At 47.1% G+C, this 15,445-nt stretch overlaps 1 protein-coding gene across 1 annotated transcript in view; it reads left to right on the top strand.

The window, feature by feature from the left end:
- Positions 1-15,445, top strand: part of LOC141924138 (homeodomain-interacting protein kinase 2-like) — a 55,143-nt gene that overhangs the window by 38,953 nt on the left and 745 nt on the right. The window contains 9 exon segments of the mRNA XM_074826060.1: positions 971-1,133; positions 2,861-2,870; positions 2,873-3,079; positions 4,671-4,792; positions 5,735-5,877; positions 6,255-6,434; positions 9,032-9,313; positions 12,551-12,798; positions 13,803-13,963. Of these exon segments, the coding sequence (XP_074682161.1) occupies positions 971-1,133; positions 2,861-2,870; positions 2,873-3,079; positions 4,671-4,792; positions 5,735-5,877; positions 6,255-6,434; positions 9,032-9,313; positions 12,551-12,798; positions 13,803-13,963 (1,516 nt within the window).

Genomic DNA, 15,445 nt, shown 5'->3' with positions numbered 1-15,445 from the left:
TCTCTTAAACCTCTGTAAGCTTTGGTATCCCAATTATAAAACTGAAATACCAGCAGTTTCATGTACCAGACACCTAGAGTGTTCTAGCAATGCGGAGAGTATTTCATCTCATTTGCTGGGGATACAAAATACGATACTTCTCAACATTTCCATTGCTATATCAATAACATTTAAAGGAAAGTCTCTGTAGAGGAAGAAGCTGTAATCTTTTCCCCCAGAGATCCAGTTCTTAGTCTGAGATGATAACCTCAGAACCTGAGTCCCTCAGGACATTGATGAATCTGATTTGGCGTAACCTTTTGCGATATGAGTCGTCCCATTGACTGGAAGAGGACAGCTCATACGCCTTAACATAAGCATCTGTGGAAGTGTTTAGCCAGACAGGGGCAATGTTTTAACCACTTGGCTGGACTCAACTCTCAGTGAACTACTTTTTAAGAGGAACAAGTAAGATTTTTCAGGAATCTCAGTGACCAAGAACAGTAAAATTCTTCCTTGCAATAGACTTGTAAAACTACCTTCAGACTTACACTGAGGCAGAAAGCATGAGTTGTCTTTTCCTGTCAGGCTCAATTGTCAGAAGAAAACCAGTATCTATCTATCTTGCTTGCTCACAGTCTCTTTCAGTCTTTTAAAATAGCCACATTGTATTTCTTGCACTGCCACCTAAAGAACAACCAATCTGCTTGCTTTTTGTGACTTACATTGCAGTGCTTAGACCCATGAGGGCACCCAGGAGTCCCAGAGCAGCTGCTCTCATCTTGACACCCATTTGGCCCTCTTCAGTACAGGGTTAATCTGACTCTCACTGGTTAAGAGACCTGCATAAAAGAGCAAGGGGCTGGAAGAGCCTAGAAAGTGCCAAGTCTGCCGTGGAGACCTAATGCAGGGCCACTGTGATGAACTGTTACCTGTGTTGGTCAGCTGATTGATTTTCTGTCTCTTCCTTGTCCCCCCTTTCCTTACACAGCGTCAAGTCTTGCTTCCAGAACATGGGGATTTGCAAGCGGCGAGTGAATATGTATGACACAGTGAACCAGAGCAAGACACCGTTCATCGCCCATGTAGCCCCAAGTACATCGACCAACTTGACCATGACTTTTAACAATCAGCTGAACCCAGTCCACAACCAGGTAAGGCCGTCGATCAGAAGCAGCCAATGCTTGAAACATTTATGTCAGTAGGATCTAGAAGATGAAAAGCAAAGTAGCATCCCATTTAACATGCCTGCAAAAAGATGGTCCTTTTTACTCTCCTTCCTCCACCATTCCTCATTCTCTTTTCTTCAGGCAAGCGGTAATCTTGTGACATTCCGTGTGACAGTGAAATGTTGTCCTCGTTGTTGGGGGTGATAAATCCTGCTTACTTGAGAAGTTGCTATGGGGAAGAGCTCATTAGTCCCTTAATGCAGCAAGCAGGCCTGCACTCCCTGGGTCAGGCAGAAGTATTTGTGATCTTACAGCCCTTCTTCAAATTGGCATTGAAGTAAAAGGAATTTAAACCCTTTGTAACAGACACAGCACTGTAACCGATCAACAGGAAAAAAGAGTTTAGTGGTAATGTTTATTCTTATCCCTCACTGGCTTTACTCCAGGTGCCACAGTTGACCTGGGGACCCTGTGCACAAACTGCCACTCCAAACACAGTGCACTCTACATTGGTGGGCTCTGGCTTTGTAATCATGCTTTGGACTCTTGTATTAGTTTTACATGCCCCAGTGTTGGGGGATGCTGGGTTGACAAATTTTATGTGACTAGCAGGCTAAGTTGTTCGCTGCAGTACTGTATTACAGCAGCAAAAGGAAACTCTCCAGGGACAGCAATCTGGGAGACTGAAGCTCAAGAAATAGCTACTGTCTTTTAAGCCTTTTGGGAACAGGCTGCTCAAGATTCACTCTGGAGATTGCAGGTGGCATTGCGGAAATGGTGCTTGGAAAGCAAGAGAGCCTGTGTAGATGTACAGGGTGTTCGCTCAGAAAACCGGACTTCATGACTCAGTTCTCAATACAGCCTAGCTGCCTAGATGTGAATGCTAAGGATGTAATTTTAGACAGCAGTGTCAGAGCTGTTTAGGGGTTGTTTGTCTGCAACTGTTACAGACTCAGTCCACATTAAAAACGAGTCACCCTCAGATTTCTAGATGTTTTGCAGAACACTGCGCTGATTTTTGTGGCTTTGCAACATCCCTTGCTGGAGTTTCTGCTCTGAGAGATTTTAAAGTTAAGCCACGTGAAGTTTGGACTTTGAAAGTATTATTATTACCTCCTGTTATGCATTCTGATTCCTTTGAATTCAGAACATAATGCAAGGGCCATGTGCCATCTTAGATACAAGGTAGAGGAAAGGCTGGAATGAGTCTCCCCTTTCAGGATGAGGCTGCGCAGAGTATGGATGTGCTGAGTTTCTTTTGCTTAAGAAATACGAGCTGCTTCTAGAGCTATGTGCATGATGAGAACACAATGTGATTTGGGGGTAGTAGCATTTTCTGAACCCATCTTCATCATGCTGCAAACCAGAACCAAGTGGGCAATAAATGGCCCTACAGTTCCGCTTTGGAGAATATGCTATGTTTCCGAGCAGTACACAGCAGCGCCGCATGGCCACAGGTCGCACGGCGTGGTACAGCTGCAGTTATTCAGGCAGATCGTGCTCCTTTCCCCATCGCTGCCCTTGCCTCTGTGCTCCTCGGTGTCCTGTTCTGCCCCTTGTTTGGTTTCAGTTTGCTGTTTTGTTGGGTTTTTTTTTTAACTTTATCTTACACTATTTTACTCTTTTATTTTATTTTTGGATTTTGCTTCTTCCAGCGTACCCATCTCCCTCATTTTTTGTTTGTTTTTGTTTAATTCCCGTCATTCCTTTAGACCACCAACCTGGTCCCACCTCCTCCAGTGCCACTATTTCCTTAGCCAACCCCGAGGTCTCCATACTAAATTACCAATCTGCACTCTGCCAGCCCTCAGCGGCGTCCATGGCTGCGGTGGCCCAGCGGAGCATGCCCCTGCAGACAGGAACAGCGCAGATCTGCGCCCGGCCTGACCCCTTCCAGCAAGCTCTCATCATCTGCCCACCAGGCTTCCAAGGTAAGTAACAGCCTCGCCAGGTCTTGGCCAGTCGCTCTTCCCTCCCCACTGCTGTTTGATCATCTGGCTCTTGTTGGAAACAAGCTTCCTTAGTGCAGATCCTATGGTAGAAAAGTTGCTGGCCTAGTAAATCAGAGGAGTGAGGTTGTTACGGATGGAAATGTTTGCAACAGCGGAGGATCTTACAGGCACCTCCAACATCATGAGTTGGAGGTGGCTGGTCTAAAACAACAGGGCAGGCACTGAGAAGGGGCTGGGAGAGAATATGTGGTATTTGTCATCCTTTGCCCTGAACAGAGTTTCAGGCTCTTCTGCCTCGCTTTGGTAAACTTGAAAACTTTGCCCCACAACAATGATAAATCAGTACATAAATAATGGGTTTGTCACTTCTCAGTGGTTCAGTTGTTAAAGGGGGAACTCGGAGCTTAACGCAGCAGGGAGCGTGGTGCTGGTGGAACTGGTTTGCCCCCATGACAGATGCTCCCGACCATTTATCAGTACAGTTCCTTCAGCTCGAGCCCTGCTGCAAGCTGCTCTGCCCGCATGTACTAGTGGCAGGTACCATTGTCAGACGAGTCGGGTGATGATCAGATTTAGCCACTTGTCCTTCTCTTGACGGTACATGCTGTAGCAATTTGGCGAAACTAGCCAGGTATCTGTAGGAAGAGGTCTAAATAGACCTTGATTCAGCTGGTGCAACTTCTGCTCTTCATTTCTACAAGCCTGTCTGTGCAGCAGTCTCTAGGCACTTGTTAAATGTTCTGCAAGATTATCAAAGCTCTTTTGAACTAGGAGAGTTTAGCTAGACCTCTTCTACATAGTTAAAATGCATCTCAAGGGTTTGACTTCAGAAATGGATTGCTAGAATATGTAAGCTAACATCTTCCGCTTGCTGTCTTGAGAAAGCTCTAAAGCAGAGGAAGTAGCACAGGCTGTGCCACGCACTGAGGTGGTGGAGAGGGAAGCTTCCTCCAGCTCAGTTAAGCTAGTACGTGGCTGAGTCAGCGGTGGCTGGAGTTTGGGGTGTGCTAGATTGCCTGGTGAAATCGGAGCCTTTTAAATATGAGTCCTGAGAAGCTGTGCAAGAGAAAATCAGCTCTCCTTGTCAAGGCTGAGGGAATACGGGGTTCTGGATTCCCGCTGCACTGTTCCACTTTGGTCTAAAGAGAGCATTCGACGTAGCAATGGGTTTTGGCTGGCAAGGACCATTTTCTGTTGTCCAACCAGAGAATATGGGGTAAGAGAAGCCATTCCCTCCCCTCTCTTCCTTTTCTTCCGGTACACATTGTATTGAGATGTTTCCCACATGTTTGAGGTACCCTCAAAATATGAACTCAGTTAATCCCTTAACGTTTTTGTAAATGTCTTTTCTGCACCCTTTATGCAGGTATCATGTTTATGAATATTTGACGGACATCTTTGGGCTGGGGTAGAATATGTGGAACCCTGAGAGCCCAGTTTTTTGGAGGGACTGAACACTGCAATTTAAGTGGACATCAGCGAGTGCCTTTAGAGACCTCTGAAAACCAGACCCCCATTCCTAGCAGTGCTGTTGATGGCTAATGCTGTACCTTCTGTGCTGGTGGAACAGGGTTACAAGCCTCCCCTTCGAAGCACGCTGGGTATTCAGTTCGGATGGAGAACGCCGTTCCCATTGTCACTCAGGCTCCTGGGGCTCAGCCTCTTCAGATCCAGCCAGGACTCCTCACACAGGTAAGGAGCTCTGAAGACACTGAGCTTGGCAGGTATTTTTTGTGTTGTTTAGCTCTCAGAGGCTGAGGAGAGTAACTTTCTCTGATGGCCTTCTGTAGTGAAATTTGGAGACTTGGACAGGCATGTAAGGGTCTCCAGCTTTCTCCGAAATGTTCAGACTTCCCTCAGTTCATTGTTCAGCCCAAAGGCTATGTCAGAGTTGCAGAAGTCTCTAGAAAGACCTTTCCTTCTGCTTCTCCACTGGAATCAGTGGGAAGCCTCAGGGGAAGCTGTGTCAGGCCTCTGCTGAGGAGGAACTGGTAATAACCTTCCTGCATCGTCCTGAACTCGCAGTCTCAGTGGTGGTTTGTGGCCAGGAGTTGCGCTGGTGAATTCATGCTGCAGATAAATATCTTTCATGCTTTAATTTTGCACCCTTCTGTTTTATGAGCTGCCTCTCTGCCCTTAAGTTATGAGAGAGATGTAGGGGGCAGAGGCAAGGGCCCCACAGCCACAGAGCTCTCCTTGTCAGCAGCACTTGTTGCCACAATTGTCTGAAATGTGCTCACAGGAAAAACATGGTTCCTCCCAGGAAAAAACCCAGACGGGAATAGTGCCCAGCTGATCTGGAGAGTCAAAATTCAAAGGTGCTAAGGAGTTTGATGTTTGGGTTGAAATGCCGACCAGTTTCAATCCCTCCCATTCCCGGTTTATCCTGAAACACAGGTGCTGCTTTGGACGTCAGGGGTGTTTTTTTCCCCTCCTTTGTGCTCTCTATATTGATAACTTTTACTGCTTTTGCTGTCGTTTCCTAACTATATTTGTCATCTATGACTAAAAAGTGTTAAGAACTAGGTGGTATGACCACGATCGTTATTAGCAGCCCCAGCTGAGCACGAACCACCACTCACGCTCAGTGTATGATGCCTCTTGTTAAGAAATTGTTTTCCCTCTGTCCAACAGCAAGTGTGGCCCAGTGGCACTCAGCAGATCCTGCTCCCTCCTGCCTGGCAGCAGCTGACTGGGGTGGCCACCCACACTTCTGTCCAGCACGCAACCGTCATCCCGGAGTCCATGGCGGGCACCCAACCACTGGCAGACTGGAGGTAAACAGGAGGTGCTTGGAGGCTTCCTGAAGCACCCAACGGTGCTGGAGGAGGCGTGAGAAGAGCCGGGGCAGGAGGGCTGGGCTCTCGTGAGGCTGCAGCGCCAGGGGCAGGAGGGCAGAGCCTGCAGCCTGCGACCCCCCTGTCTGAGAGCTACGGGCAGCTTCTCCGTTCCCTGTCCTTGAAATGGAGGACTGTGCCCATGCCGCTCCCTTGAGTCATTTCCCTGTGGGAAACACTCCTTCCTGGGGGGACTGGGAGCCCAATGGGCCCTGGAGGAGGGTGCCTCGGTGAAGGCAGTGGGGGAGCATGTGAAAGAGCCTGCTGAAGAGCCGCCGGTTGCATTTTAAATGTGTGCCTGTCTCCCCGCTTTGCAGAAACACCCACGCCCACGGCAGCCATTATAACCCCATCATGCAGCAGCCCGCGCTGTTAGCTAGCCACGTGACTCTCCCGGCAGCCCAGCCCGTCAACGTGGGTGTTGCTCACGTCATGCGCCAGCCACCCGCCACCGCCACCTCCACCAGGAAGAGGAAGCAGCCCCAGTCAGCACCCCGGTAAGTGTGCACGGCCCCGGTGCTGGCGTTGGTCGTGGCATGGGTGAGGTGAGAGCCCGTTCCCGGTTTGTTCTGAATGCAGCCCTGCCATGCACGTGTGCTGACAAGGGTGGTATTCACTGACATCTGTGGGGAAAAAGGAAGTTTGTTCCACGGCCCACAAGTGATTAGGTCACGCTTTTTGTGCTGCTTCACCTCATCTGTACCCAGGTCAGGAGAGCAGAGGGTAAGAGGTAGTCAGGTGCATTTTATACCTGGTGAGCATCATTTTGTGCAGGAGTTAGTGCCTGGAGGGGATGCAGGATGGGAGACTCACACCCAGTTCATACAGCTCATTATGCTGCTGTGATTATTTGAGGCCTTGTAGTCACCGTAATTGAAAACGTAACTATATTCTCAGGTCAGTGTGGCATAGTGCCCGGTTGCCATACCTTTTCTTCCCACATCATCTCGAGGAAGCACTCCTGAGGTGCAGTGTCTGCATTTCCACAGGGTGGTGCACCTCCAGGGGACTGCATCTTCAGGAACATGTGCCTGATGTGTGCACACAAGATCTGTCCTTTCAAAAGCAATGGGGTGATGACCTATCTTCTGAGCTTTAATGCCATGCAGAGCGGGGGACTGGGGTGGCTGTAGGCCACCTTCAAGCTCTCTAGTGCCTAACAGAGGTGGTTGGTCCCTATCTTCAACAGTACACTCCAGCAACAGATACCCGCACTGGCCTTTTTATAATCGTGGCAGCATAAACCAGGGAACATTTTATAAGGACATCTCATATAGGAGCAGTCTTCAGACACCTAAATCTATCAACTCCCAGTAGGACCATTTGGCTCTGCAAGGAGGAGACTGGGTTTTGGTTCATACTCTGTTATGTGGCACAACTCAAATGATGGGATGATTGCAGCGCCTGTCACAGCCCTGTAATCTTGCCTAGAGGACAAGGCAGTTTCAGATGTTATGTGCAGCTGGTCTGGGGAAAGTGCTCTGGGCTGTGAAACTAGCACATTTCTTTTAAAAAAATAATAAAAGAAAACAGTGCAGGGGAGAGAACCAAAATGGGTCAGCATTTGTGCAGTGGCGAAAACAGGAGCTTGTGGTTTTCCTGGGTGACTGGACTGGGTCCAGAGGAGCTCTTGAGTTCACAACCAATTTGACTCCAGTTAAGAGGCCACTATTTAAATCCTTCCCATTTATCTGCTCTCTAGTGTTGCATTTACTTTGGGTGGGCTCCAGCTGTCTTAGTCCATTCATAACGTAGAGGAGAGGCAGCTACATGCCCTGCAAGCCAGCCAAAGAGAACGGCTGTTGCAACCAGTGTGCCTGTGCAGGGCCTCCCCTCTCCCTTCCCTCTCCAGGGGCAGGGTGGCAGTGTCCAGGAGGAACTGGACACTTTGAGAGCAGTGGGTTTTTACAGCTTAATTGTGACACTTTTGTAGCCACATGAGGAACATGCTCATTTGGAGAGGAGGGTACTCCACGCTGCTCATTGGTATTCAAAAAGCACTGCAAATGCTACTGTGCAGCCGTTTGTTATGCAAAAGACCCCGTGTAAGTTGGTATAGTGCGATACGTCCAGAATGACTTCCTTTTGATGGATACCACCTATTCCTTTTGTTAGCTTTCGGGACAGGCTGAATGTGCAGCCCAGGACCCGCTGTAGAACAAAACCAGAACATTGTTTTTTTCATTTTTGTATCTGCAAATGTTCTGCAATAGTCAGAGAAGATACAAGAAATAGAAGGAAGAAAGAAAATGTGGGAAATGAGTGAAATGGGCTTTAGTCAGTGTGCTTTGGTAAATAATCCCATCTGCAGACCTGTGCTGCACTGTTTGGTGGACAGGTTCTGTGTTCAGATCCCTGATGCAAGTGGGCCCTTTCCATCTGTCAGGCAGGGAAGCTGAAGTAGGAAGACTGGGGAAAAAGCAGGACTTGAGAATGGTTTTCTACTGCATAATAAAAAGATTGTTCTTTCTGATTTATATATGCTGTATCTGCTGCCTCACATGGGAATGGAATGAAACTGAGTATGTGTGCTCCCATCTGTGTGCTGTCATCCATGGGAGTCCACTATCCTAGAGGATGAAGCATTGGGCTGGAAAAGTTCATTGAAAAGATTCTAAAACAGAAAATTAAATTTCAGTTTTCCTGAGAAATGATTATTGTTTTCCACAACATATCCTAATTTTACCTTTAGCTTTTTCTGGCCAAAAAATATCTTTTCATGATGCATCCATGCAGGGTACAGGAGAACGGGGTTATCATTTCAGTTCTTCTTCCTTCTGCGACAGCCGTACTGTGCCTGCCTGTGGTTTGTATGTCTGGGCTGTGTGACTAGCCTCTACCTCCCAGCACAAACTCCTGAGAGGCAGCATTTCTCATCTGGAAATTTCTAGGGAAAACAAAATTGAATTTTTTACTAAAAGAAACTACTTTTCAGCCAATTACATAATAAGTCATGTGAGGCACTCTGACCTTTGAAGAATTTTGCAGTTTTCTGAGACTCCTTAAATCAGTGCCACAGAGACCAGGAATCAAGCCATGGCAACGGGCAACTTAAACTGAGTTTTAACCAACTAACAACCTTTCCCGTTTCCAGAAATGCATCCACCTATGAAGTTTCATCCTCTCAGTCCATCAGCTCTCCTCAGCACTCAAAACGAGTGAAGGAAAACACGCCTCCCCGCTGTGCCATGGTGCACAACAGCCCTGCCTGCAGCACCTCCATCTCCTGCAGCTGGGGCGATGTGGTCAACAGCACCACGCGGGAGCGGCAGCGGCAGACGATAATCATTCCCGACACCCCTAGCCCTGCTGTGAGTGTCATCACTATCAGCAGCGACACAGATGAAGAGGAGGAGCAGAAGCATGCACCCACCAGGTGAGCAGCGACTCTCTGCTCGTCTCTGTGTGCAGGAGAGAGAGACAGAGGCAGAGATGTGCTGGAGCATCCCAGGAGTTGCTGTGGGGTCCCAGGAGCTACAGCTGGGTGTCTGTACCCAGGTCGTCTTTCATTTGAGAGGAAAGACGAAGGGGAAGCTAAAATACTAGCTGAGGACTCGGCGGACTTAGGTGATGTTCCCTACCGTGCTGTACATTTGCTGTGTGACCTTGGAGAAGTGTAGTAGTCTCTCTCTGCCACAGTCTCTCATCTGTAAGAGGAAGTAATAGCTTTCTCAACCTCACAGGACTGTTGAAAGGAGACCCTATGGTGATGTCCCTCTCTAAGTCAGAGAGCTGTTTAAAACAAAGATAAAAAGAAAGGATTGGAAGGAAGGAAGCTTAAAATTGCCTTTTCTCTAAGTGATTCAGGCATCTATAAAGAGCATTAAATGACACCTTCTACATGCGCTGATTTCTATAAAAAGATCCTGAAAAACAGTTAGTGGTTGTGTCCTAAACACTCAATAATGGTAAATACATTGCAAGAGGTTTGCTCAGTTCTGATTGTGTTGCCAAAACATCCCTGAACTATTGTAAATAGTGGCAGAAACTGATTGCTTTTTGGCTGGCTCTACAGAGAAGCATAGATGAGGCTATAAAGACCGTGGTGACTGAGTTTGCTCCTCAGAGAATTACCTCACCTGAGTGAACAGTGCGGCCCAGGACTGCTGCCACTGGTGATCATCTGCTGTGGATGAGAGAGGACTTAATGTTCCAGGACTGTCTTTTCAGCACCTTTCATCACATGGAAGCACTCTAGGTTTCTCATCTGATGCCTGTCACAAGACATCACTCTGCTTTATAAGTTGTTGAGAAGTAGCTTTGCAAACAGCTGAATAATGACACCACCTTTATGTTGGTAACTGAGCCGGGAATTGTTTTAACCTTCTTGCTCCAGTATTGTCGAGAGAGAATTAATTTTTTTATTTATTTGGAACATGCACCATGGCATTTTTTCCTTTAATCACTGGAGATATCTATCTGTATCTCTGCATCTCTACGCTGTGGTGTTAAGTGGAGCACTGCAAATGTGTGCAGAACAGATGAGATGCATTTGGCCTCAAGGAGCTGAAAATCTGTAAAGAGGAGACATGTGATGCAGGCATCCAGGGCTGCAATTTCAGCCTGCCTCCCGACAGCCACTGCCACTCGCCATTCCCCTTCTCTCTACCAGTGAACTCTACTGGGCAGCAAGAGATCAGTGCCTCTCAAATTCAGGCTTGCTGTGAATGCAGTGGTTATCATGGGGAACTGATCACCGGACAGCATCACGCTCCAGCAACAGATACCTGCACTGGCCTTTTTATAATCGTGGCAGCATAAACCAGGGAACATTTTATAAGGACATCTCATATAGGAGCAGTGTTCTTTCGTAACACCATATCCAAACTGCTACATCTTCACATACAGTAGTTGTCCGTCTAAGATACGCTGTTGCTCTTTCCATTTCTAATCCAGCACTCTCCAGCTCCTTGTGGAAAGCCAGAATACCAGGGGCCGCTGTCATACCTTTGCTTTCAGCTTCCAGATTGCTGCGCGATAGCTTCCCCTTTATCATCTGCCCCGTTTCAAGTGTCAGTGCTTTAGGATAGCAGGGGCCTCTTGAGACATATTTTTCACTGTGTGTAGCACAACATGGTCTTGTGTCCTCTTTGAGGCACACCAGGATCCTGTGGTGATAGCCCAGGGCAAGTCTGCGTGATGGTAACTTGTTTGTGAATACAGCACCCCAGGGCGTTCTCTAGTGGAGAAGATGAGAGCTTTTCCATTACAAGTCTTGGGAAAGGTGGTGAGCAGCAGTTTGTCGATGCTGATGGAGAGGCTTTGGGATGGACAAGTTGAAGGGAACCCACCAGTGCTCCTGTAGCACTGTGAAAAATAAATAAATAAGGCAAACAATGTCCTTGGAAGGAAACTGTTCTCAGCATCTGCTCCACCTTTCCCTGCGTAAGAAGCGATGCTGAGACTAGGGAATAAATGGATCCATCACAGACTAAGACCGGATTAATCAGCTGTTCCCTGGACTGGACCGGCCGGAGTGAGGGAACAGAGAGGAGACTCTGTGGTAAAGGGATCTCTCTCTTTAAAGTGCACACTCAAGAAGTTAAGAGATGGATTCCTTTTCCTCTATGGCATTTCTGTTCCTGTTGGGGCTGTTTCCACCATTAAGCCTAATTACTTAGCTTTTTATGTGCTATCCATTTCTTTTCATCATTTTAAAAACTTCAGTTGCCATAACAACATAATGCAATCAGTGAAACATAGCAGCTGTTTTCCGTAGTCAAGGTCTGTGCACTGTCAAGGATGTGAGCCATTTAAGCAAATCTTCACCATCCCCCTTCCTCCCTCCTCTTTCTCACTCTCTCTTTTTCTCCCTAAACAAGCTCATAACAGGAAGGAGAAACCATCAGGAATAATTAGACACAATAGCAGAGCAAATCCCAATCGTACTCATGCAGTCTAGTCTAATGAACTTCTAGCACTAATCTTGGAAGTGTTGATGTTCTTTTTTAATCACTTTTTTTGATGTCATAGATAGATTAGCTGCAGCAGGACCTTGATAATCCATGCTAGAGTCAGGAGACCCAGTGGCTATTCAGAGAAAGAAAAGAAAACCAGAAACATTACGTACTTTGCTCATTTTTTTGTCATTTGTTTCTCGGTTTCAAATGCTTATTGAGAATATATGCCCATTGTATCATATTAGTAAATAGAATGGAGTGTATTTTGTAGGTTCATGGGATTTAAGCATGAAAAGTCGTAGCATCTATTATTAAATCATTGCTGGAAGGCTGGGAGAAACCGACACGTTTTTGTGGGGGTGGTGAGACTTGCAACAAAGCATAGTATAACTGCTGGGCTTCTACAGCACACATATATAAAAAGCAGTCTGAAAATAAATCTGGCAGTCTGGTTCAGTGCTATTCTAAGCAGTGTGAATATAAGATCTATCCACAATGTCTTACTCACTCCTTGACCTCCATGAAGGCTTTCCTGGAATAGCAACGAATGAGTTTTGAAGCCTGGGATTTGGCTTAAGCAGCATCTATCTGACGGAGGACTGAAGGGTGTGCTTTGCCTTTACAGAGCTAGTCTGTCACAGGCAGAGTCTTCGGGACGCTTCCAAGTCGATCGTTGCCCATTCACTCTTTGCACTTGTGTGCTTGTGTTTCAGCACCTTGTCCAAGCAGCGAAAGAACGTCATCAGCTGTGTCACCGTGCATGACTCCCCCTACTCCGACTCGTCCAGCAACAGTAGCCCTTATTCTGTGCAGCACCGCGCAGGGCAGAACAACGGAAACACCTACGACACCAAAGGGGTCCCAGAGACTCACTGCAGTGGGAACCCCCGAACGATCATCGTCCCACCACTGAAAACCCAGGCCAGTGAGGTGTTGGTAGAGTGCGTTAGCCTGGTGCCAGGTAAATTGCACCTCTTCCATCAATAAAATTAGTCAGAAATAAATGATTTATCTTGGAAGAATCTCATTGTTCAGTTTTGTTTGTTTGTTTGTTTGTTTTCCAAAGAAACCATGCTCCTGCCCTTCTCTCAAGTGACACATCTGTTCTTGGGAGCCATATTGCATTATTTGTGTGTCCTGGTACACTCAGGAGTCACGGGGGCAAGTGTCGGTCCCAGTTACTTCTGTACAAACCCAAGAACAGAATGCAGCCTTTAGCTCAACATTTGACATGAAAGGCTCCCAAATGCAAGTGTGAACCTTTGCTGTCTTGCCTTTCCATAGGTTTACTTTAAAACGGGTAAGAGGTTGAAAACACATGGGCATTTTCATCCAGACTTGTTGACATTTCTGGGAAGAACATTTCCCCAGGATCTTCATTACGGACTGATGAGGTTTGCTGATCCAGAGCCTCCGCAATGCTAGATAGTACGATGTGTTGAAAAGGGGCTTATGGTGGAAGTCTGGCCCGAAGCAATTGGCTTTGAGCTACTTGGCAGTCCTTTCTTTTGACACACTGCTGGAGAACACAAAGGCTCAGAGGGTGAGCTCCCCACTAGCTCCTTCTCCCTCCCTTCCTACTCACCATGAGGTCAGCCAAGACAGGGCTTTTTTGTGCTGTGCACACTATACTTTCCTTCCTCTCCTTGGGATTTATACCTGCATCGTACAGTTCTGCTGGCAGAACAGTTTCTCACACTTCTGAAGGATCTATAAAGCCTTCGCCGGGCCCAGTTTGGGTCCAGATACTGGCTCTGCTTGTCTGCCTCTAGGATAACAGGCTGGCCATGTATATGAAGCACTGCTGAGGTATTCTGTCAATTAAGAGAAACGGTTTTCTTATCCTGCTTCTGTTGTATGTCTCCTCCCAAAAGCCACTCTGGAGGAGATTCAGTGAGGAAGAGGTAGGGTGAGCAATTAAAGAATGTGATGTAAGCTACAAATGTGTTTCCTTTCCTGGCACAGTCACCACCAGTCACCACTCATCCTCCTACAAGTCCAAGTCCTCCAGCGCCGTGACCTCCACCAGCGGTCACTCTTCAGGGAGCTTGTCTGGAGCCATTGCCTATAGGCAGCAGCGACCAGGAGCACATTTCCAGCAGCAGCAACCTCTTAATCTAAGTCAGGTAAGTCAACCGAGACAGATTTTGGTGGTGCGTCATCCAGCTGTTACCGCTCCTCCAGCGTCCTGTCTAGTCTAATGATAGTTGGGCCCCGTGTTGAGTTTGATCGACTTGTTTCAACTTCACTGCAGACCTTGATCTTCCAGCTCAGGCAGCAGAGGTAGTGCAGATCCCACCCCTGAGCGGGCTGGTGGTACTCTTACCATGGTTTTGAAGTCAGATGATCTGGCAGTGTGAGGGGGAATAATGCGAGAGAGAAGGTGCAGTGGCTCAGACACAAAGGAGTGGAGCATGACCGTGTAGGAAGGACTGAATTCTCCTTAGCTGTGGGTAACTATGAGGAGAGTGTCTTCCAAGTGAAGGGAGTGGATCAGCCCGGCTGCGGGATTGGGAGAGGTCCCCATCAGATGTGACAAGGCAAAGCAGAGCCTCTGTCTATATACATGACCTCACGTAGTGAGTTGGATCCATCCTGTGATAAACCTGGGCTGAGATCTGCGCAAATCCCGTTACTTGGCAGCAGGCAGTTCTTAAGGTGTTTCATAGTCTGTGATCAAAACACCCAGGGAGCTCCCCAGGAGCTTCAGTAAATAATGCCCTTTTCACATACTGCACCTGGGGCCTCTCTTCCCCAAGGTGAGATAATGAGAGTAGGGAAGTTACAGCACAGTTACCAACGTTTCAAGAGGAGAAGGTCTGGAGAGCTCGGAGAACAGTGCTGGTTTGCATCCAGAGCTGGATATAAGCAGAACTGTTTTTTTTAAAAAAAATAATTTAGGGGAGAAGAATGTCTCCTCCCCCTCAAAATGTAGTTGAAATTTAAAAATTTAAATAAACTTGAAATAAAAGCAAGTTAAAATGGAGGAAGTGGGTGAGATGCTGTTTCCAAGAGTGGGGGAGGAGTGTGGCTGCTGCATTTCAGACCACAATGACAGTGTAGGGAGTGCTTACAGAGAGGACGAGAGGGCTTGGAAGAATAGAAGGCAATAACATGGAGCATTGCGCTTCTTGCCTTCTAATTCCTACTTTATTGGTTATTTAATACTCTGACTACAAATGACTGGGAAAACTCCTTGACATTATTGTGCAATGCAAAAAAAACCAACTTAGAAGATCCTTGGAAAAGTACATTACTCCTGTCCCACTGCAAGATGTTGCCTGTGCTCAAGTAATTAGAGCTGATTACATGAGGGAACCGGGTGCCTGCAGGATCTGATCGAGCCAAGGGTTTTATCTTTCAAAAATAAAGAAATTATTTTTACTAACCAAGGAAATGATAACTGCAAAGATCCAAACTTAGCAAAAATAAATTGCCTGTTCCAGGCTTAGTTAGGCAACTTCATTCCCCTGAGCTGTCAGTGGACCGCATTTCATCAGCATGTTCACTAACAAAAGCCGTGTGTTGTGTGAGCGACTGGACTTGTGGAAGATGTTCTTAGGAGCCAGGCATCCAAGGCTGGCTCTTCATGGTAGCTGTGCCAGGAG

Source organism: Strix aluco, chromosome 5 (genome assembly GCF_031877795.1).
Source record: "Strix aluco isolate bStrAlu1 chromosome 5, bStrAlu1.hap1, whole genome shotgun sequence".
Lineage (NCBI taxonomy): Eukaryota > Metazoa > Chordata > Aves > Strigiformes > Strigidae > Strix > Strix aluco.
This window is presented reverse-complemented; position numbering and strand designations above follow the sequence as displayed.